The 21,783-nt window shown below is 41.5% G+C and overlaps 1 protein-coding gene across 1 annotated transcript; it reads left to right on the top strand.

Moving 5' to 3' along the window:
* Window positions 1-729: 729 nt before the first annotated feature.
* IL13RA1 (interleukin 13 receptor subunit alpha 1) lies at window positions 730-21,560 on the top strand. Its single transcript, XM_066182045.1, has 10 exons — window positions 730-811; window positions 3,856-4,013; window positions 7,315-7,450; window positions 9,180-9,300; window positions 11,473-11,657; window positions 12,050-12,204; window positions 13,377-13,509; window positions 13,973-14,069; window positions 14,353-14,437; window positions 15,609-21,560. Exons 1-10 carry the CDS (start codon window positions 730-732, stop codon window positions 15,726-15,728), a joined length of 1,272 nt encoding a protein of 423 aa, XP_066038142.1. The 3' UTR covers window positions 15,729-21,560.
* Window positions 21,561-21,783: the final 223 nt, after the last annotated feature.

Genomic DNA, 21,783 nt, shown 5'->3' with positions numbered 1-21,783 from the left:
GACATCAAGAGAACTGCTCGAGGTTGTGCTAACACAGCTGCTTTCCTGGGAGAGTATATGAACCATATTCCGTCTGGGGCACAGTTCAACAGCTGTAGCAGACAAGTGTGAACGCGGTTGTAAAAGGAAAACGACTTTTGACTCACAGAACGAGACTTTTATGAGTCTGTGGCCGCGCTGCAGCGCCATGTGTGGGGACACGGAGGGCACGGGGCGGGCAGTGGGGCAGCGGCGCGGAGCGGGCGCGGTCCCCGCAGGGCCGTGCGGGCACCGCCCGCGTCCCGCGGCTTCGCTGCTGTTCCGCGATTGCGGCACGGCCAAGTCCAGGCTCGGGGAGGGACCGACAGCTTCAGCGGAAGGGAACTCAGTGATCTCAGGGTCTTTTCCGATCAAATTGATTCTATGAAGTGTCTCTGTGCTGAGAGTGCGGGAGGCAGCGAGGGCAGTGCAGGGGTAGCATATGAGGCGACAGAGGGGTGACCACAGAGGGAGGACAGTGCGGGCAGTGTAGGGCCGTGGGACGGGGCCATGGGATGCTCCCGTCTCTGCCCAGCCCTGCGGACCGGGGCGGCGCTGCCCAGGTGGCGGGGCCGGGCCGCTCCTCCGCCCAGCTCGGGTTACCTGGGCGGGCCGTCCCGTCCCATCCCATCCCGTCACGCCGCCCTTCCCGGCTGGTCCGGCCCCTCGACGGGAAGTGGGAGCAGGGGGCCGCGCTGGGGCGGCCGAGGCATGGCTGTGCCCGCAGCAGCTCCGCTGCTCTGCCCGCTCCTCCTCCCCGTGTGCTGGGTGGTGGCCGCGGGGACGGCGGCAGGTAGGAGCGGGAAGGGGCGGCGGGAAGGGGCGGCGGGGCTCGGGAACGGCTGCCGGCTGCGCTCCGTTCCGGCAGGCGCGGCGCCGGGGCTGGAGCGGCCGCTCCGGGCTCTCCCCGTGCGCGGGTCAGGCGGCTCGGACGTGGCTCCGCGCACACGCGAGCATGGAAGTAAGGGAAATGCTTTCATTTTGTAGTAGAAATCGCCCTAAGCTTGTCAGCCGTGTGCGAGGCAGCGCCGGCGGTGCACCCTTGCCCTGCCGCTTGCCGGGAGAGGGGATACTGAAAATCTGCTCTCTTTCAGTAAGACAGCTCTTGACAGGTTCGGCAGAAATGTTTTAAGCTGCATCTCTGTTTCCCTGGACTGTCTCTGCCTTAAAACCCCCGGTTCCCGTGTCCTACGGCGGCGCGGGAGCGGCTCCGCCGGGTGCGGGCTCGCAGAGCTTTTCCCCGTCCTGTGCCTGCGCTCTGCTTTCAGTATTCCCGATTTTGGAAGCACGAATGTTTAGTTTTAGGAAAGATGCGTGCGTGCCTGTGAGGGCTTCATAAGGACTCGGGCTTGAAGCTTTATTCCCTGCTCACGTTATCCAAAAATCCATCTGCAGACATTAAAGAATTGTTGTTTTTCAACTGTCTGCAATTCGGTTTATCACTATGAAATCAATTTTCAGAAAATGCAGGAGAACAAAAAAAAAATATGATTAATTTTTTACTACTTTACAACACTCACATGATACTTAATACACTCACAAAGTATTTGCTGATGTTTCCTCATGACGGCTTGTAGAAATAATGCTTTCTATGCTTCACCTAATCTTTGCTGGTTACTGCTGCGCTTCTTTTCTTAGAAGCACCACTGTGGTTTTGCATTTTAAGAGTGAAATAGCGGCTTGACTACGTTTTGAAGTTGGTCATTGAGTTGTTCCCAAAAATTTCTACAGAAATTTTTATGAGAGCATGAGACTCCATATTTTACACAGACAAAAACATGAGATTGGCCTAACCTGTGAATAAAAACGGAATTAAAAACATTAAAGCACTAGCTTCAGAATTTAGTAGATTATTCAAAAACCTACTAGATTTAAACTTTTTATGCTAATGCAATTTACTGATTAATTTATAAACTTTGAATATTAGCACTTCTTTGGGTGGCTAATAATCTGCAAACTTAAACACAATGGTTTCTAATCAAACCTATTAGAAGAAAATATTCAGAACTTTAGAATAGCAATCAGGGATGACATTTTTTACTGGTTTGTGGCTGTTCAATCAAGTTCAATCAAGATAAGATGAAATGCTTGGAACTGCGTACTCTTGTTGAAAGACTTCTTTTTCTTTCCTTTTTTTTTTTTTTTTTTTTTTTTTTACATGATCGAAAGGACTCAGAATTTGCAAACTTAATGCCCCAAGGCTGTTCCTAAAGCTAGTCCCAAGTTTTTGTTAGTGGAAGAGGTAATAGGCAAAGATGTTCTTGTTACATTCAGTTCTCTCCTTGGAGACTGTATTTTTGCAAGAGCAAAAATTTCTCTCTTCTGCTTAAAACAAGAATCCCCAAAATTTTAAGTATTCAAACAAACTAAGCATATTCAGACTAAATCAGTGAGTCTTTGTAATTATTCTCATTATCTCTGCAAGCATCCATTGTCTGTGCATACACATGGATGGTAATGGTGCTTGATCTCTACCATTGCGTGTCCTTGAACTATGCAAAGGTCTGAGAGAGCTCCAGAAGTCTGATGAATTCCCTTCAAGATCTGCTCTGACTTTCAGGAAATGTAAGATAATGGTGTCATGGATGCTTTGAGCAGAATTCTTGATCAAGGAAGCTCTTTTGCTTTTCTCTTTTGTGCTAGCAGAAGGAAATGGGGCTGCACCATGACCTGGATGGGAAAACTGATCTTGATGGAATTATTCTGCCCTTTTCCTATGAGCTCTCTTGAATGTGGGAATGGGTTGAGCTTGGTTCCCTGGGACAGCAAGACCGGCAGCACTAGCTGATATCTGTTTGAAGTGTTTGTGAAAGTATTGAGTAACAAGGGTACACTCTGTCCACAAACAAGGGGTGATGCCTCAGTGATGATACCCTGAGAAACAGTCTCATTGGGCTTCTGGTTCAATATCTTCTCATTGTACATCTTGGAGTAACCCTTAAAAAAAACAAAATCCACTTTCACTTTCTCAGGGAATTCCCAATGGGTGATGTTTTCTAGAACTGATGTCTGACACATACTTTACTTTTTCCTGGAAGTTTGCCATTTTCTGTCGTATTTCCCTTCTTAGTTTTCTGATATGAAGTTCAAGGTGTATTATGGGTCCTGAGTAGGCATTGACTCAGTGCACAAGATAAGGAAGGGTCAATGCTCAGTTGGATTTATTGCTATGACTGTCTCTGAGTCGTGGCCCTGCTCTGCTCCTCGCTGGCTTTTGGGGAGGTGAAAAAATGCACCATTGAAGTGTGTCAGCAGCAAATCACTACTTGTCCCACACTGGTTTTGCTCACTGTGCCAGAACATAGCGTTATTTTTTTAATAGGTAATTGAGAAAGTGATGTGGTTTCCTTTTTTTAAAAAAAATTTTTGCATTTGTAATCTTTGCTTTGCTTACAATCTTTGCTTAAATGGTGTTTCTAACATACATCTGTTTCTTGCTGTAATCACTTGTCTTTTTAAGGATTTCTCTTTAAAACTATGCTGATGGGTAACTTTTGGGGAGAACAAAGTATTAATTGCTCCACAAAATGTATATACTGTGTTTACTAAAGTTTCAGGATGTGATTCGTCTTCCCGCAACATGTAAAAGCTCAAGTACCACAACCACTATCTTGTTGCAGGCTACAATTTCTTAAAAATTACTCTTCAGTTAATTTGTGCTTATTTAAATTATTAATGAGTTGAGGTAACAAGAATAATAGAAATGCTTTCGTGAGAGCTGACAAAGCTGTGAAGTTATTTGTGTTCTTTTCTGTCAGAGGTTAAAAATCTGCCAGTATTACTAATAGTAAAGTGTGGGCCAACAGGATTGTTACACTAGTAACTCCTTTCTTCCAGGGGAAAAAATTCTTCCATCTCCATCCAACTTGAACTATTCATTTATCCATGTCTGTACTCTAAACTGGACATGGAACCCCCCAGGGAACATCAGCAGTGGTTGCAACCTGGAGTATGCCAGTGACATCGTCATTAATGGGGCTCCTGAGGACAGAAGAGTGAGTACATCACCTCTTTAAACTCTGTGTTCCAGTAAATGTCTTGGTGTTATAAAACTCTGTGTGGGAGAACATATACATGTACATAAATACAATTTTAATATAGCATTTCATTCTTATCATGGGATCAAAACCTCAAAAATTAATCATAGCAGCAAATGGGATCTTCAGATCAGAAAAATCTGTCTGTTGCTCTCCGATGACTGAGTGCTGATGGTAATGCAGGAGTACTGTAATAATAATGGGAAAAGTCTCATTTCAGTCTTTACTTATGTAGCTTTCTAGAAAAAATAGATACAGGGCAATCTGCATCCTTAAGAGTTAAATGGGAATTTGCAAAGGCTTTTCTCTTTTACTTTGAACTTAGTTTAAAGAGACATGCAGATTTAGCTGTGGTGTGAGAGCATTGCATCTTTTGGAGGAAATGCCAAGAATTAATATTCCCTCATTTACCCTCTCCCTGCAATTCCAGTTATTTACGGAGGGGGTTGTGTTTTGAAGACAATATGGAGCATGTTTGTTGCCTAGAACAGAAGTCATGTAACTCCTTTGTTTTGGGCTTTTGTTTTCTGTGTTAGATGGTTTGCAGCCCAGACGTGCTCCTTGCTGTGGATTAGCTGCTGTTTGGTCAGGGCATTGCCATCGTGCCCATTGCTATGGGCTGTAGGAAAAGTATTTTGACAATTTATTGCCAGTAAGAAAATAAAACTGTAATTCCAAACCTTGGGAATTTGAAGCCTTTGGTAGATGCCAGCTGTGGGAGAGGTCGTGCTGCTCTTTCAGATATGGTTACAATTGGTACAGTGCCTCTTGAAATAGTCCTTTGTTGTTGAGCCCTATTACAGTCTTACAGCCCGATGCTTACATTGGCCTCCTCATACTAACCACTGTATTTTTTTCACAGCTCCAGGATATCCTGGACATGGGTAGGGATGTGGTTTGGCCAGTTTGGATGGGGTATTGAGCAACCTGCTCTAGTGGAAGGCCAGAATCCATGGTGAGGGGGTTTGAACCAGATGATCTTTAAGCTCCCTTCCAACCCAAACTGTTGTATGATTCTGTGACTCTGTTGTTTTGCAAACAGCTGATCTGATTTAATGTCTAAAAAATGGGTGATATTTCATTTTGACATGAATGATCTCTAATAATCTTCATTGGACCTTTAAATGAGTCAGTTGAACCTGCTAACACAGCAGAAACCTATTTAGCTATTTTGATTGATTCATTAACAAATCAACAAGTAGAAAATCTTCTTGGTTAAAGAGCTGAATCAGTTTGTGGAAGAGTCTAATAGATACTAAGGTCATCAGCAATGAAAGAACTGAGGGTCAGCAGTTTCACGAGACAGGATGAGACAGACTGTACATCTTGCTGCATCTTTTTGCTCATAGAACTTTTTGGAGATTAGGAATTTTTTTTTTTTCATGGAAATTTTCTCCGCTTGTAGCTAACAACCAGTACTTAAGGGAGACAAAAGAAGTGGCCAAGGTGGGGTGAAGGGGTGCAGCTGGCTGCAGCATCTTAGCTGGGACTTTTCTTTTGGGAAGGGCAGAGATACCATGAGATTTTGGCTGGGGGGTGTGGGTCTGGGCTCAGCTCTGAGCTCTCTCTTGCTGTTGGGATCACAGCTGCGGTTGCTGTGGGAAGAATTCTCCACCGCTGAGGAGTCTCATCTCCCACTGTTTTCTCCTACTGTCAGTGAGGCTCTGCTCGCGGGAGTGGCCATTGAACTGGGACCTTATTCACACCCGATCTCACTGGAAGGGACTCACCATCTACCCAGGTGTCTCAGGGAAAACCCAGGACCCTGAGCCCCTTTCCCCTCTGAGGGAGTCTCTCCTGACCATGTTTGGGAGCTGGGCTGTCACTGCCCAGCCCCGCCGTTCCTCTGCCGCTGCTCCGGGTTTTTCACTGCAGTGTAATCACACAGCCCTTGCCGGGATGCTCTTGCTACAGCTGTGGAGTTTCTGATACATTTCATTTGCCACCCTGGGGTGTGCCCGTCTCTGCCGACCCAGCTCTACTCTGAGGTTCCTGCTGCAGCCCATTTCGCCATCCAGAGGGGCACTGACACCGGCTGTCCCTGGGGATTTGCAAAGGAAGCCGCTTTTCTCTCTCTCCCGCCGGCCCGCCCGCCATTACCGCCTGAGGGAGACGCGGCCGAGCTCGCGCCACAGCGCCCCCTGCAGGCGCGGGGGAATCACGGCAGGGCCGTGCCCGGCCCGGAGCCAGCAGCGCCCCTGCTGGCTGTGCCCGGAACTGCACTGCAGGGGAAGGCGCCGCAGCCCAGAGAGGCTGTCCCGGGGTTTGTGTTCTGTCCCTTGGCACTGCTGCTGCTGGTGTTTGTTTGCCTGGTTTTACACGTACAGGCCAGTAAAGAACTGCTGTTCCTTCCCCCATATCTTTGCCTGAAAGCCCCGTTATTTTGGAGTTACAATAATTTGGGGGAAAGAGGGCCATATTTTCTATTCAAAGGGAGGTTCCCACCTTCCTTGCCAGACAGGAAGCATCTGTCTTTCAAACCCAGACAAACCTAATCTGTACGCTCGTTTGATTTCTTTGCCCTCTCATTAGTGCCAATATTTATTATTTTTATATATGAGTGGTTACAGCATTCTTGGGCTGTAAGAAAGATATTTGTTTTGTATCCAGTTTCCACTTAACTAAAAGGCATCCTCCTAGCCCAACAAAAGATGCTCAAGAAAGATGTGTGATAAAAGGGTGAGCCATTTTCTCACACAAACATACTTGAAATGGAAGATCATGAGCTACTTGGGCTTGATGTGGTGTCACTGCTTTTAATAGCCATTTATGGGTTTGTTTTGGTAGGTTTTTCTTCTGCTCCTTAAATCATCTAAACTCATCTCACTCCCTTTCGGTTGTGTCTTCAAATGTTCTTCATTCATGTGCACACACGGGGAAAGGTGAAGGTCAGATCTGTAAATGCCTGTTTATACAGCTGTAGTATAAACATGCTTGTTTTGCATTATCCATGAAGACTCATTCTAAGATCATTTTCCCCCATGTAATATTTATTTCTCTTTGTAGCCTTTGCATCTGACTGTAGGTCACAGGGGTAGGAGTAGTTTCTCGTTGTGAGTTCTGACTGAGTCTGAGAAAGAAAAAGCAAAGCCAAGTGATGCTGATGCTTCCCGCATAGTCAGACACTGATCTCCTTTGGTTTTGAGCTGTAGTCTTTCTGAAGGGCTGTGGTATACCCATCCTTACACTGGCAGGAATTCCTGTGTGTCTGAGATGGTATGACAAATGTTTTGGTTTTCTTCCCCTGATCTAAACCCAGGAATGGAGTAAGAGCCGCTTCCGTGTGACAGATGTGCACTTGAATGAGGAAATGCGCCTCAGAGTGAGAAGCGAATGCAAGAATGACAACACCAGTGAGCCCAGCTCCTGGGTGGAGACCTCCCTTCTGCCAAAAGGTAACACCAGCAGTGGCCAGACCCTTCTTGGTCTGAGGAGACGTGGCTTTTTCTCTGCTTTTTTAACAAGAAATCATTAAATACATCACAGAGAAATGTCTGACACAAGGGCTGGTTTTATTGCTAGAGCTTAAACAGAATTATTATACTGCCTTTAAACACAACTGGGGTCTTCTGATGCTTAAAGTCTTCTGGACAAGTTTGTAAAACTGAAGTGCTCTTCCAAAATAGCAGTGTGGTTCCTGTTATTTCTCCCTGCTTTGTGGTGTTTGTGGGATAAAATACAGCTTAGAATCCATTAAGCCTGCTGCCTGTATGACTAACATCTAAGTCAGTTTATTTTGTATGATTTTTCTGTATAAACAGAAGTCCATAAAATAACCCTACAATTATCCATGTAGGAGGGAGAAATGTAGCAAATCTAACAACTTATTGAATAAATTAGTTCAGTAATTGTAATAGGGTTCTCTCTTTTTCAAAAGAAATGAGTGGGATCTACAAAGCATAGCAAAATGAATAGAGAAAAAAGGTGTTGTTTTTTTTTTTTCTTGGCATGCAGAAGCAAGGGGCCCACAGCAAAATTGTCAGGAAGCAGACTTTGAGGTGTAGTGTGTTTTGCTGAATGCTTGAAGTTCGGATGTACAGCAAGAAAATGAGCTTCTTGCTTAAAAGTCTGTCCTAACCCGGAAACATGACTTGATGTGGATGAAAACCACATGTGGTTGGGATAGAGACCTTATCAAGCCTGTGTATGTGTTTGCCAGCAGGGTTCTGGAAAATCAGGGAAGCAGATCATTAGGACAGCATGTACTAAACAGGCAGAGGCTTTTAAAAGTCTGTTTGCAGATGAAATATTTTTATATACTTCTCGGAATAGGAAAACCTGTTTCGCTTTCCTGTGCTCTTAGTTGCTGCTTCAGGGACAATGCAAGCTCAGACTTATGAAGTAGATCTGCGTTTAACAAGCATTTTGTTTTTTAGTCCATGGAGAGGTTGCTACTTGTTACAAGGAAAAAGTATCCAATACAGTGTAAAGAACTCATACAGGAATGCATGACTGAGTGTGAAAGACTTTATTCCGAAATTGCTCTGCCTCAGCGATCCTCATTGACCTATTCACAATTGCTAAGTACTCATTTGTATTGATGTGACTTGAGTTTCCAAATGGTAAATTTTAATGTCTAAAGGTATATGGGTCTCAGTTAAAAAGTTAGCTTACCTAGTGTTGCTTTTGTCAATATTTAAGATTTAGAGGTATTTTTGTATTCAGAATACCAAGCAAATAATACTGTATCTGGAGAAGATAAAAATACTCAGCCTTTAATTATAGTTAACACTGATGGCTGTAATTGCATTTAACTTTGTTACAGTTTTCCCTGTAATTACCAGCTCCTTTGACTTATTTTTAAAGTACCTGTAGATTAATTGAAAATAAATATTTTCCTGACTCAATACCTCGTCTTTAACATCTGGTAACTCTAAGTAGCAATTCACCCCTGGTGAACACTGGGATTTCTGTTATGATTGGCTTGCCTGTAGAAACTACTCTGCTGAGATTTCAGCCATTGCAAGCTCTAAACAGCTGGAATTCATAATTTTCTGTGCTGAACGGGCAGTGTAGTCTGCCTTCCAGTTTCAGTTATGTAAAATGAAATGTTTTACTTCTAGAAACAGCAGAGAAAACTTGGACAAAATAAATCTTAGAGAACATTTCCAACTTGCCTTGCAGGTATTCCAGGTACTGCTGCTGTTGACTTGAGCTGTGTTTGGCACAATCTGGAGTACATGGCTTGTACCTGGCGTCCTGGGGAGAACGCAAGCAGTGACACCAACTACGCTTTGTTCTACTGGTTCGTGGGAGATTTGTATTCCCAGCTCTAAAGTGCCCCAGGACTAATCTTTAGTTTTACATGACACATTCCACTTGTCTGCTTCCTGTTGCTTTGAAACTTCCCAGGGCATTGTGTCCAAGTTACTGCTCAGTTCCATCCAAAGAAAATTTCACCAATGAAGGGGCCAGAGGCTGCTACGGCCAAGACTTTTTGGGAAGCTGATATAGCTATTTTTTATCTGCTTCTGTAGACCATGTTAACATAGCCGCTATTGCTTTCTAATTGGGCCCTTGATTCAAAGAGGGAATAATTAAGAACTAAGCTATACCAATGTATTAAATGCTTTCTTTGCAGCCCAACAAAATGGGCTGTTTAAGTTAGGATCATTCATTAATGTATGTGTCAGTTCATAAACCATTGGGAAATGGTATGAAAGGATTAATAACTCTTAGTAGTACTTCTGTGTGCATCTTCAGTGTTGTAAATAACTGATTCACCTTTAAAGCTATGAAGCTTCATCGCTCCCACTGGCTAGTGGACATCCATAAATGGTGTCTTGTTCCAAAGGAACAGACTTGTGTGAGCCAGTTCTTGGCATTGGTAGCTGTGCCTGCTAATCTATGCATACTTCTGCCCCTTGATGGGGCTTGTGAAATGCCAGATGGCATTAGCTTCTGTAGAAATAGTGGGGTGGTTTTAAATCAGCTTTCTGTCTTATTTGAGCTAACTACATAAACTTTTTGCTCTTCTTCTCCTGTGGCAGTCTTGCAGGTCACTTGTTCAATTCAGGGCATTTGGACAGCAAACAGCAGAAAACTTGCTGCTTTTGTTAAACATTGGGGGGACTATTTGTTCCCTGTCTAGACTGCTACTCAAACTTTTTCTTTGCTACAAGAACAGGACAAAGGCAGGGTTGAAGATCTGAATTTCTGGGTATAGGGATACTTACTGGGATAATGCTTTAGATCTGAGATATGTATTTTCAACTTGCCCTTAATTTTAAGGGAAGATGTAGCTACAGTGACTTTGATGCCTTGGAAGGCTGACCTGAAACAGAACTGGACAGAGCTAGAGAATAAAGTAGGTATTTATTGAAAGGCCTTCAGGATCCACCTTGGGCAGGACAGGAGCCTGACCAAGCTGCATCCAGGGTCCACTATGAATAGCCACACACAGATGGCTGACCAGTCTCAAGAGCTTATATTTTTATCAGTTTTGGTCCATTTGCATATTGGGGTTTAATTGTCCAATTACAACTTCAGGTTGTGAGGTCTCATCCTTCCTGTTCCAACCTTTAGTCCACCATTGTTAGTGCTTTTGGGCCTGAAAGTTGTCCTTGGTTCTCAGCAGAAAAAAGATTTGTTTTGTCTACCTACCCTGTGAAGAGAGCTTACTGGCAGTTAATATGAGGCTCAGAACTACATCCCTAGGCAGCACAGAATCTGCAAAAATGAAAGCTAAAGCTTAAGGCATTAACTTCACAGTGTTTCATGCTCCTTTGAAAGAATAATGAATTTTAGATTTTAAACCCAAAAACTAAGAAAACACTTCAATTTTAGACTAAAATGTATTTTCCACAATGCTAGTGAGGTGGGTTTTTTTGGTTTCATTTTTCTTGCGAGGAAAAGCTACTGGTGTATTTTCATTGAGGCTTGGGCAACAAAGAGAAGCAAGGAAGAAGTTTGTCTTCCTAACTTCTCTGTTATTGGAAGGGAAAACTGACATCTTGAAAAGCAAATCAGGTAAATAGGTGAAACTCAACAGTCTCAAGAGCTGTGATTGATACTTGAGGCAGAGCTAAAGGAGATTGATCAGCTCATTCTATCACAGAAGTGAAATTCTGTTGACAAGAAGTGGTCCAAATTAGTTTGTTCTCAAAATATTCTTTATTCCTTGGAATTATTCTCCCACATGGAAAATGTGAACCAAACCTGACAGCAGTTGTTCTCTTTGATATAAAGCGAACCTGTCTCTTTCTGCTACTTGGCACTCTTCACAAAAACAATTCTCTTTCTAAAGCTTGAGATAAATTAGAGGCTGCTTACTTTGCTTAGCTTTACTTTTTTATAAGCTATAGCATAGCTTTAATGCAATATCAGTCCTTAGAATTTGTAACACACATTTATAAACAAACCTTCCCCTTGCTGTCCTTTTCTTCTGAAGTTTACAGGAGTAATTTTATTTCTCCAGGTTTGATGGCTTAGAAAACCCTAAGAAGTGTAGCAACTCCTCTGTAGGTCAAGGAATATTTGAATGCATTTTCAGTTTTACCTTTCCAAAAGTCACCAGCACTTATCCTGCTATAAGTGTTTTGATTAGAGATGATTCTGAAGAAATTATGCCTGTGTGTGCAAGTAAAAATCCTACCACCCTTGGTAAGTTTAACACCACATCATAAAAATATAATTAAAATAAGAAGTTTGGTAGCATATTGTTGTATTTGAGAAACTTTCACCTCATTAAGTATGGATGAGACAATGAGATTAGGTGCTCCCTTCTTCTACTGACCTTTGATTTGAAATTATATAGACAAGAGTTTGTTTTCTGTGGGGTGGGTATTTGGGTGGGTGTGGGGAGGGGGAATTTTCTATTAACTTATACTCTTATTCTTTAGTTGGATTTACTTTTTTTTTTTTTACTTACTGGTGCTTTTTCCTCTATCTCTTCTTAATGTGGTGTGAGTGTAATAATGTGCAATACAGGACTGAAAAATTTTTGTAAGCGGTGAAAGAGACTTTTGAATTAATTTTTCCATTTTGCATTTCAGTAAAACCTGCCACACCAAGACAATTGACATTGTCAAAGACTGATGATGGAATTGATGTAAAATGGAGTGAATCAGAAACTTTTCCGAAAAGTTGTTTACACTATGAAGTTATTAAATATTGCAATGATGATTTGGACAATGGTCAGATCATTCAAGTAAGATTTTATTTCTGATTTTTTATTTCTGTGAATCTTTTGTTTTAATATTTGTGGCTGAAAATGAGCAATTGCATGTGTTGTATGTGAATGGGCTGGGTGCCAGAGCTGGGAGTGCTGTGTGAATGTAGGATTTTTCTCTCATACCATAGGTTTATGTTAGTAAAAACTGTACATCCAAATTCATACAAGTGTTATGAATCCTTCCCGTCATGGCTTAGGTCAATTTGTTAGTGTGTGAGAACAGTCTGATAAAGAAGGATTTACTAAACTATGGACTGCAGGAAATGATGCCCGTATGCTTCTCTGGCACGTGGGTTTTGGTGTCTTAGTGTTACGTTTTCCTGCTGTTGGTCTGCATGGTCATGTGGCAGCTTTGGTCTTGAATGCTGTGACCTGAGGAAAAATCAACTGTTGGTGCACACAAGAACAGAGAATCTCATACAGAAAAGCATGGGGATAAAGACTGAGGATGGAGGGGAAGAAAGAGGTGTGCACTCTCAGACACACCGATTACAGTGTACGTATAAAAAGCATTGAGTTCAGTGCCTGGATTGACTCCTGCTGTGTATCCATAGCCAAACTGAATGTACTGTTTGATCACAATGGTAAAAAACAGCATGATAAATTTCAAAGTGAGTGGCCGTCTTCTCCTGTGGAGCATATTTAGTTGTTTATTCTACCCCCAACTCGAATGCTAGCAACATTCCCCAGGAAATTGGTGTTTTGGAAAAAAAATTAGTGCAGCTAGATTCTCTCTAGTGTGTGCTCTTCTCTGTAGAGGCATCACAGAACACTTTGGTATGATGAAAGTTAAGCTGCCCTGACAAGAAGGGAAGGCAGGGTAAGTCACAGATGTTTCTCAGAAGAAGGAAAAAAAAAATTTAAAAAGGCACTGTTCCAAATGCTAAATCTTAGTTTAGTCATTGATGCCAAATGCTGCATGATAGATGTAGCAATGAATGAGATTAAATCTTAGCTTTGGAATGTACAGTTAGGCCCTCTGTGCTTGTTAAATGCCACCAAGTCCTATTTTTAATGAGGTTTCATAGTCATAAAAAGATCTTCCATCAAAACATTCAGAGTACATTAGCTGCACAATGTAAATAGGCTTGGAAGTGACTGAGAATGTGTTGGTAATTGAACAAAGCAAATTTCTTTTTTTGCCTTAGTCTGAAATGAATTCTGTGTCAGTTGCTGGCATTGATGCTAACAGCAAGTACACCTTCAAAGTGAGAGCAAAACCAAAGCGTGAGTGCTACAACAGTGATTTCCACAGTGACTGGAGTGAAGAAAAGAGCATTGGTGAGAGCACTTGTCCCTGCATTGTGTTGCACTTTACTCTTCATCTGTAAGGCATTTAATACCTTTTTGTCTGCTAAAGAATGGGAGTCAAAGATCATCTTCTTACGTACCTATTTAATTTTAAGTGAAAAGAGGGCAGAAGGGCTCTAGTCCTTCAGTAGCACCAGCAGTCCCAGCCTGTTCTGCTGTATATGTTGATAGTGGTGCCACTTGTGCAGCTATGCAATGTCCAGTGTAGCCAATTTTTCAGCCCTGAGTCTTTTGTATTTTCATCTCCTTGCCAAACATATCTATATTATAATCCCATCTTTGAAAAATGAGCCTGTCCTTGCCTACGAAAGTGCTAGTGCACTTGAAAAAGTACTGGGTCAATGAACAAATTGGAGAATTAACCATTTTGTTATCATTATTCCTAAAAACCCTCTCAAAACATCCCTAAGTTTCTACAATTCCTGTTTTCCAGGTGAGAAGTGGGACTCTACCATCTATGTTGTTCTGATAATTACCATTCCATTAATAGTAGCAGTATCTACAATAATTCTACTAGTTTATCTGAAAAGGTAAATAAGGTCTTCCTACGTTTACTTCTTTCTTTGTCAAGAATGAATGTTATTTAGAATCAGTCTGTGTCAATGTTCCCCTCTCCTTTTGTTTTGGGGAGTAAAAATATGAAATGGGTAGAGTTGCACAGAGACTGAAGGCTGGCCAGTGATAACAAAGCTGACTCCACAAATTTTCTTGACTGTACCCAAACATGACTTCGATATTTAAAAATGATTTTGTAATTTTTTAAGAGATTTAAAAATTAATGTCTCTAAATATTTTCTTTTTAACTTCATGAAGGCTGAAGATATTAATTCTTCCACCAATTCCAGACCCTAGAGAAATTCTTAAGCGCATGTTTGGAGAGCAGAACGAGGATTCCCAGGTTAGTAAGAGGCTGTTGGGCCAACAGTTCTATTGAACTGGGATCTCTAGGCTTGCAGTTTTCTTTTTCCTATGTCTGTTGTATAACTAACTGTGTGCAAGTAAGTATATTGGATGAAGATTAAGTATTTGCAATACTAGGAATTGTTCAGAAACAATTACCTAAAACTTAGGTTTCCATCCCCCCACCCCTCCAAACTGTGTGTACTTTTCCAGTTAGATTAGTAGACTTGCATCATTCTGTTACTCCAGGCTGCTAGTCCCTTAAATTTGTTCCAGGTTGGGTTTTTTTTGGATGGCAGTTTTCTGATTGTCAGGCTTCTTTTGCTATGTGGGTTTTGGTTTGAGGATTTTTGTTTGTTTTTGCAACTCCAGTGAGTGACTTCTATTGAACACTCATGTCTTTTCCTGCTACTTAATAATATTTATGATGCTGAATGAAGCTCTTTGTGTTCGACTTCCAGAAACTAACATTTTTAGCACTCCCACATTTATCGTAGTCTGTTAGCTAGGAAGTAAATCTGACATACAGCTTCTTTTTGGCAAAAGAACAAAAACAACTATAGTTGTTTTAGGCCTTGGTTGATGAAAGACTTGCAGTGGTGCCTTATCTTGGGGAAAATAAACATAAGACCCATTAAGGAAAGTTATTTCTAAGTAAATATCTCTCAGTAGCCTTTTATAAAAATCCTAAGTACACTAACAAGCTCTAATTAAAACCTTGACATGAGGTGGTGAATGTTGTTCTCCCAGATGGGACCCTTGGCCACAAGGGCTATCACTGTGGTAGCTGATACACTTTGTTGTGCTTTCACAAGTGTTTTGTTACTGCCCCAAGTAATTTTCTCTGTGTGCTTAGTGAAAACTACAAAGTGTGTGCATGCTCAGTTCTCCATACTCCTGCCTGAACTTCACCTATTGGCTATATTTGGAAGCACCCTTAAGGCGGAGACCAACCTTCAGTTCCTCACCTCCAGAGGACATTTCTCCTGTCAGCCAGGCCTATGCCATGCTCACAGAGTGGCAAAAAGCACCATTTTTTTTGCCCAGCTACCTTGGCTTTTCACCATAATACAGGGTATATATTGTGGAACGGGGTCTGTCTTGCTGGGTTGTAGAAGCAACAGTTGCCACGAGGAAATACTGTTAAAAACGTTGTTCCTCTCTTTCAGAGCTCTGCAAAGGATGATCCCATGAGTGCTTTTGACAGGTTAATTATAGAAGAAGAAATCAATTCTTTAATTTTAACAGAAACTTCAGAGAGCACTAACCCTGAAAAAGAAAACAGGTAGACTCTGCTTTATCCGTGGAAGAGGAGGAAGCTGATTCCTGCTCCTATGCCTCAGGTGACTGTAGATGTGAAGAAGCCTGTGAGACATTGGCCGGCTCTGACCTCACTGGCTCCTTCTCTGGTGCACAGAAGATGCATCACTAACAGTGGCTGTTCTTCCATCTCTGCCAGAAATACTCATCTGAGCTCAGTCAAGATGAGCATGTACATAATTCCATGTGACTGCACTGGGGATTCCCTGTCTTGGCTTCAGCCAGCTCTGCCCTGTTGCCACTTGCACTTGTGTTTGTGCCTCACACCAGACTGTCAGGGGTTTTCTTTCTTTTGGAGCAAGCACTGTGACTTCTCTGAAGTATCTGGCTCTATTTGCAGTAGGTGGGATGAGGCTGGTTTACAGTAGATGGGTCATTAGTGCTACCACATGGAGCTGCTGCCAGGTGGGATGGCAGAGCAAGGACTGTTTGTGGATAACCCTTTGTGTGTGTGCCTGGGCTGGGCATTCTCTGGAGGCCACTTACAGACTGAACTTCTGCTTCTGCCCATCAGCTGGGGCCTGGTCAAGTCCCACCAAAGAGGGTATTTTTTCATTTGAAAATGTGTATGAAAAGCCTCTTTGCTTTCCAGCTGGTGTTCAGAATATTCATAGAAAAGGCTTAGTTTTGTTATCCCGTCAATTGCCAGTCCTCAGATGCCTTGTCTTCATGGACTTCTTGGTTAATTGTATTTTGTTTAAAATGAGGAAGAGAATTTTTTTTTCTTGTTTTGTGCAGTAGCAGATAACTGTATTGAGTCTCACCAGACTGATTCTACTTTGGCCATATTGGCCTGAAGACACCTGATTTTTAGCAGCTAAGTCGTCCTGAGTCTATCCAGCAAAAATACCAGGATGGATGCATGAGCCTAAGGAGATGTGGTCAAACCAATTAGCAAATATTAAACCACTGAAACCCAACTAATTCAAAGACTTCAAGATCCATTCTTACTGCCAAACTTCTGGATTTGGGGAAGAGGGGATGACAATTAAAGCCTGTTTTCTAAGGGGATAAGTTTTATTCTTTCTATAGTGATGAGAATTTGAATTGAATTTCCTCTCTGGGACTTAGCAATATAAAAAAAGGTGCTGACTTGACTTTTTAAAAAAGCTTTCTTCTATATTTTACTGCAACAGTTTGACAGGCTTTTGTTGTTGTTGTTTTGTTCATTCTTTGATGGTTTTGTTTTGAGGGTTCTTTACCCAGCAAAGCTCAGCAGGTGTTTTCGGGCACAACTGTGACATTTTCCAGCTCTGCATTCTCAGCATTATTTTCTGCCCTGTGCTGCAAGGGTGGTTACAGTGGTACCTTGATTGTGCTGGAGGAAGACGATAATGAAATGGGGAGAAAAGGATCCATGGAAGCCCTTTATGGTTAGTGCTCAGGGATTTTCTGCTCCTTCCAGATAAACGTAGGCATGTGAGTCATGGACATAAGCAGTCTTAGCAGACTGGGAAGAGATCTCCTGATAAGCTTTCTAGGAGCAAACTTTATAGCTACTAACCTTTTAAAGTTCATCCCTGTCTTCAAACTCCATTCAGTCAAAAAAGTGAAACTTAAAGCTATATTTTTACAACATACTGTTCTGCAAGAAGTAGAACAAATGCCACATTCTTTTTAGCTACAAATGTGCATCTTTTATGCACTTTCCCCATTGTTCACTGAGCCTCTCAAATACAGTTTTTCCATGTCTCTTATCCTTTTGTTAGTGGTAGAAATGTAGCAGATCTAGAAGGTCTCCTATTAGCATGTGACTTTTACCTCCAATCAGGCTAAAAAAAACCCAACATTATAAAAATTAATAAATGGGACAAAATAAAAATAAATCCTCAGGGATTTCAGTGAGATAAAACTCAGGTTATACAAAGTCAGCTAGTAGCACTCTGAAATTCCAGAGATTAAGAAATAGCATGAGGGAAAGAGTAATTACATTCCTTGCCAAATTCATTCCCTCTGTAACATTTATGTCATTATAATGATAAATATTCCTTCAATCTACCTCATTTGGAATGTTGCTCAACACAGACCACTAGACAAACAAAAATGTATAATTTCAACATAAGTAACCATAACAGTGTAATACAAAGTTTTGTAGTTTTTAGTGTAGCAATCTAGGAAAAGCAGTATATACCCCTAAATTCTTTTGACTTTTATGCTGGTGTCTATGACAAAACCAAAATTTATTTGGTTTTAAAAAAAAAAACCAAGAAAAAACCCCAAACAAATTCGTAAGGCCGTAAGAGTGGAAGAAAAAAATGGATGAAAGGTGTTAGGCCAAAAGGCAGATTTAAATGCAAAGGATGGTTTAGGTCACCATATAGAAAGTTTTGAATAACACTAGTTGACACTTCCTCATGGATTCATTTCTTGAGCCTGTGTTTCAGCATGTAAAGCAAGTGTCTGAATGTACTTTCACCTTTAACATGCTTTTTTTTTAAGGTAAGAGGTTTTTCAGCTTGAAATTATCCAAATTTTGCTATCATTTGTTTTTTTTTTCTTCCTTGCAGTTACTTGATCTGTAAATTTGTTCAAAGAGTGAATAAATATGATCGAATGCTTTTCAGCACAACAGCATGGCATTTTGTTCTTGGGTTGAGGAGATTAAACTGAGGCCAAAGAGATGGGTTTTTAATGAGAAACCATGTTTGAAGCATGCAGAACCCAGAGAAGAAAAGCTGAGTTGCTTTGCCCTCTTCCCTTTCTAGAGTGAACTCAGCCCACACACTGATTGTGGATGGACTGCGGTGGCCATGTGTTTTGGCTGGGGTAATGGAACAGAGATGGAGCTGAGCACAAGGTTTGGGCTCTCACCCTCTCTGTATTCAAGGCCATTCTGCTTCCTGACATTGGCATGTTATTTTAACACTATGAAGATTTAATAAACCATCAAACTGGAATTTGACTAAAATTGATGCAGCCTTCCCCAATGCATCTTCAATATTTTATATCTTTGTTAGCTGCTGAAGTTGTTGAAAATGCCAAGTTGCTAAACTGATGAAAGCCACCAACTTGTCACTAAGACCCAAATATATTAAAGTGCCAAATAAACACATTAGTAATGGCTTCTTGGAGAGATTCAGAGACAATTCTTAGTTCCTTTAAGTTCAGTGAGCAGATCATTCAAAATTAAGATATAAACCATGACATCAAAAAACAAGACTGTCATATTTCTCTTTCACAATTCTGCAGTTTTGGTGGTAATAATGACTAACAGTGATTTTAATCACTTCCCATAAGTGACCTTTTCCTATTTTAGTACATTTTGTTAAATAATCTAAGCTTTCTGTATGGGGCATCATTGAGAGACTGAACAATTCATTTCTATTTTTTTGTTCGTTTTCTTCGGTTAAGGAGTGACATGACACAGTTGAAAGAAGTTCTAGAGGAACACACTGAAGTGTACGCCATAGTGTTTCAGTGCTTACTGGGTAGAACTATTCACAGGTTGGGTATTTCCATTCACTGGAAAGTATTCAATAAACTTACTTCTGAACTGGAACTTCAAGTACTCAGAATTTCCTTTGGAAAGGAAATGTTTGGGGATTTTTTTTTTTCATTATTAAAAAAAAAATAATTTTTTTTCAAAGGGTTTTCCACTCACTCAAGCAAGAACAGGATGTATGTGAGTAGGGGGTGGAAGTCCAGATATGGTCAGGATGTTGCAAAAAACACCCTCCCTCCTTTTCACTCAAGTGCCATGGTGGGGCAGCAGCTGAGACCTACAGGCCCAGAAACAGGTAGGACTGGGAGGAGCAGTTTTGCTGGGTTACTGAATGTTCCTCAAGATGATCCCCAAATACTTCAGTTTTGAACAATATTTGCAAAGTATGTTTTAGGGGAGCAAGCCCCATGCCTTGCGTTGCCAGTCATAGAAATGAGGCTTCTAAATAATACTGAAAATCCAAATGCAAAGCCAGATTAAAATCTCTCTCTTTGGATGAACTTCCTACAAGCTGTTGAATCAAGGTGAGAGCAGGAGGCTTAGATCACATGATGTAACTAAATCCACGCTGTTACCACAGCAAAGCAATGTGGGTTTGGGTGGGTGGCACAGGGAAGAGAAACTTTCTTTCAGGTCCGGAAACTCTGTCTCAGGTTTGTAACATGCAAGTGCCTGAAACCTTGTTGATGACTTAAGGGGGTTTTTTGGGGTTGGTTTTTTCAATCTGTTTTTCCAATATGCTGGTTAGGTTAATGAAATCCTTTCTCTTTGTTTGTAAACCTTGTGGTGTTTATCACTGAAGCACCCCTTCTATGGCTATTCTCTGATTACTGCAAACTAGTTTTCTGAAGGTAATAATTTGGTGGGAAAAGAAAATTGCTGCTGTCAAAAATTTCACCACAGAGCTGAAAACCAGCCAGTGTATTCCAGTAAAATAGTCTCTGCTCCTTGTTTGGCTTTTGGTAAAACACTGCAATTATTTTGATGACTCTTGCACAAAGCAGCTACAAAAAGATAATGTTCCAGTTAACCAGGGCTTCCAGTAATCATGTTCTGAGCTTATTATATTGTATTTATTGTATATGTTATATTGTTACTGCAGTTTCCCTCTATTTAATTTGGTTCAAACAGCTAAATAAAAGAGTTTATTTGGCTGAGAGCATGATGAGATTAAAAGCTTAGCAAGAAAGATGGGTTTTTTTGAGCTTAGGCACTGTCACTTCTTGGAATCTCAGGCAAAATTTGCAACACTAGATCAAATGTAGCTTGAACCAGGAGTTAAGCTAATGCTTTAAAAGTAGAACTGCCCCTACATCTTCTGTGCTGAAAGAAAAACAAAACAACAACAACAAAACCCAGAAACCCAAACCCAACTAAATATGTGCTCCATGGTGGGGAAAAAAGGTTGAGCAATAGGTATGCTGTCCTAGTGATCTACTGAAACTGATATCAGCAATTTCTGTTTTAAAGTTCTCTGCTCTGAAACACCAGAACTAAACTCTGTTTAAGACACTTAGCTATGTCATTGCCACTTCTTCCACTTCTTTACCTGCTTAGTTGCAGCAATAGATTTTTTTTTTTTAATGGCAGAGAGCACCAAAATTAGCTTGTTTTGCCTGTTGGAGCCTTTCTCCCTCCTGTACTTCAAAGCCTTTTTGCCTCACTAGTTTCCTTTCTTCATACAAAATGTCAGCGTGGAAACTTCTAAAATGCCAGCAAGGTACTCTTAAAAGGTGTGAAACTGCTTGGTCCTTCAAATGTCAAAATCAGCTACAGGGAAAGCTATTCAGGGTATGGCTATTTAGTTTTAATGTCACACTCTGTCATGTTCTAGGAGAATATTCTGATGTGGAAAACCTTGCCTACAGTGGCAGGGTTGAAGACTGAGACATTATTTGACATTTTTCCACAGCTGACTTTCATAGCGCTTTTCTTGCATACAACACTTTGTGACTTGTTTAACTAGGAGGTATAAAAGGTAGAAATGCTAGCAACATACCAGGCAGAGAGAGAATAGCATTTACCTTTCTGAATGTGAGATTTCAAGGACTGTTTGAGCTTGGTATGGAGTAAAAATCCTGTTTCTAAATCCTTGGGAACACTGGGCCATTTTATTAGGTGTGTAACAATAATTCTTTTGTTTATGGGCCAAATGAAAAATTGTGTTGATCATCCACTTATTAAAGCCTGGGCTGAATCAGTTTTCAGGGCATCCTCCTGCCATGTTTTCTTCTGCTGAGTGGTGCCAAAACAGAGTGCTCTTGGTGGTCTGTCAAACTTGTAAAAAAACTCTACTAGTCTCCCAAATATTTTGTCTCACTGCTGCTTTCTCCTTAATTAAAAATCTCCCCCACCAACTGACTGCTGATTTTTACAGCAAAGTAAGTTGTCTTTTCCTCTGTCCTCCTCTCACCAGAATATTGTTTGCACTTTGATCATGCTGCCAAATTCTGCCCCTGCTATTTGGGGAGGGGAGGGGAGGGGAGGGGAGGGGAGGGGAGGGGAGGGGAGGGGAGGGGAGGGGAGGGGAGGGGAGGGGAGGGGAGGGGAGAGGAGAGGAGAGGAGAGGAGAGGAGAGGAGA

The sequence above is a fragment of the Chamaea fasciata genome, unplaced genomic scaffold (assembly GCF_029207755.1).
Source record: "Chamaea fasciata isolate MVZ Bird 193981 ecotype frontalis unplaced genomic scaffold, bChaFas1.0.hap1 SCAF_4, whole genome shotgun sequence".
Taxonomy (NCBI): domain Eukaryota; kingdom Metazoa; phylum Chordata; class Aves; order Passeriformes; family Sylviidae; genus Chamaea; species Chamaea fasciata.
The sequence above is the reverse complement of the archived record's forward strand: the minus strand, read 5'-3'. Positions and strand labels throughout refer to the sequence as shown.

Coding starts and splice junctions, on each gene's coding strand:
- IL13RA1 (XM_066182045.1), top strand. CDS start 730: ATGGCTGTGCCCGCAGCAGCTCCGCTGCTCTGCCCGCTCCTCCTCCCC. Junction 4,014..7,314: donor GGGCTCCTGAGGACAGAAGA/GTGAGTACATCA, acceptor ATCTAAACCCAG/GAATGGAGTAAGAGCCGCTT. Junction 14,070..14,352: donor CTACTAGTTTATCTGAAAAG/GTAAATAAGGTC, acceptor AACTTCATGAAG/GCTGAAGATATTAATTCTTC.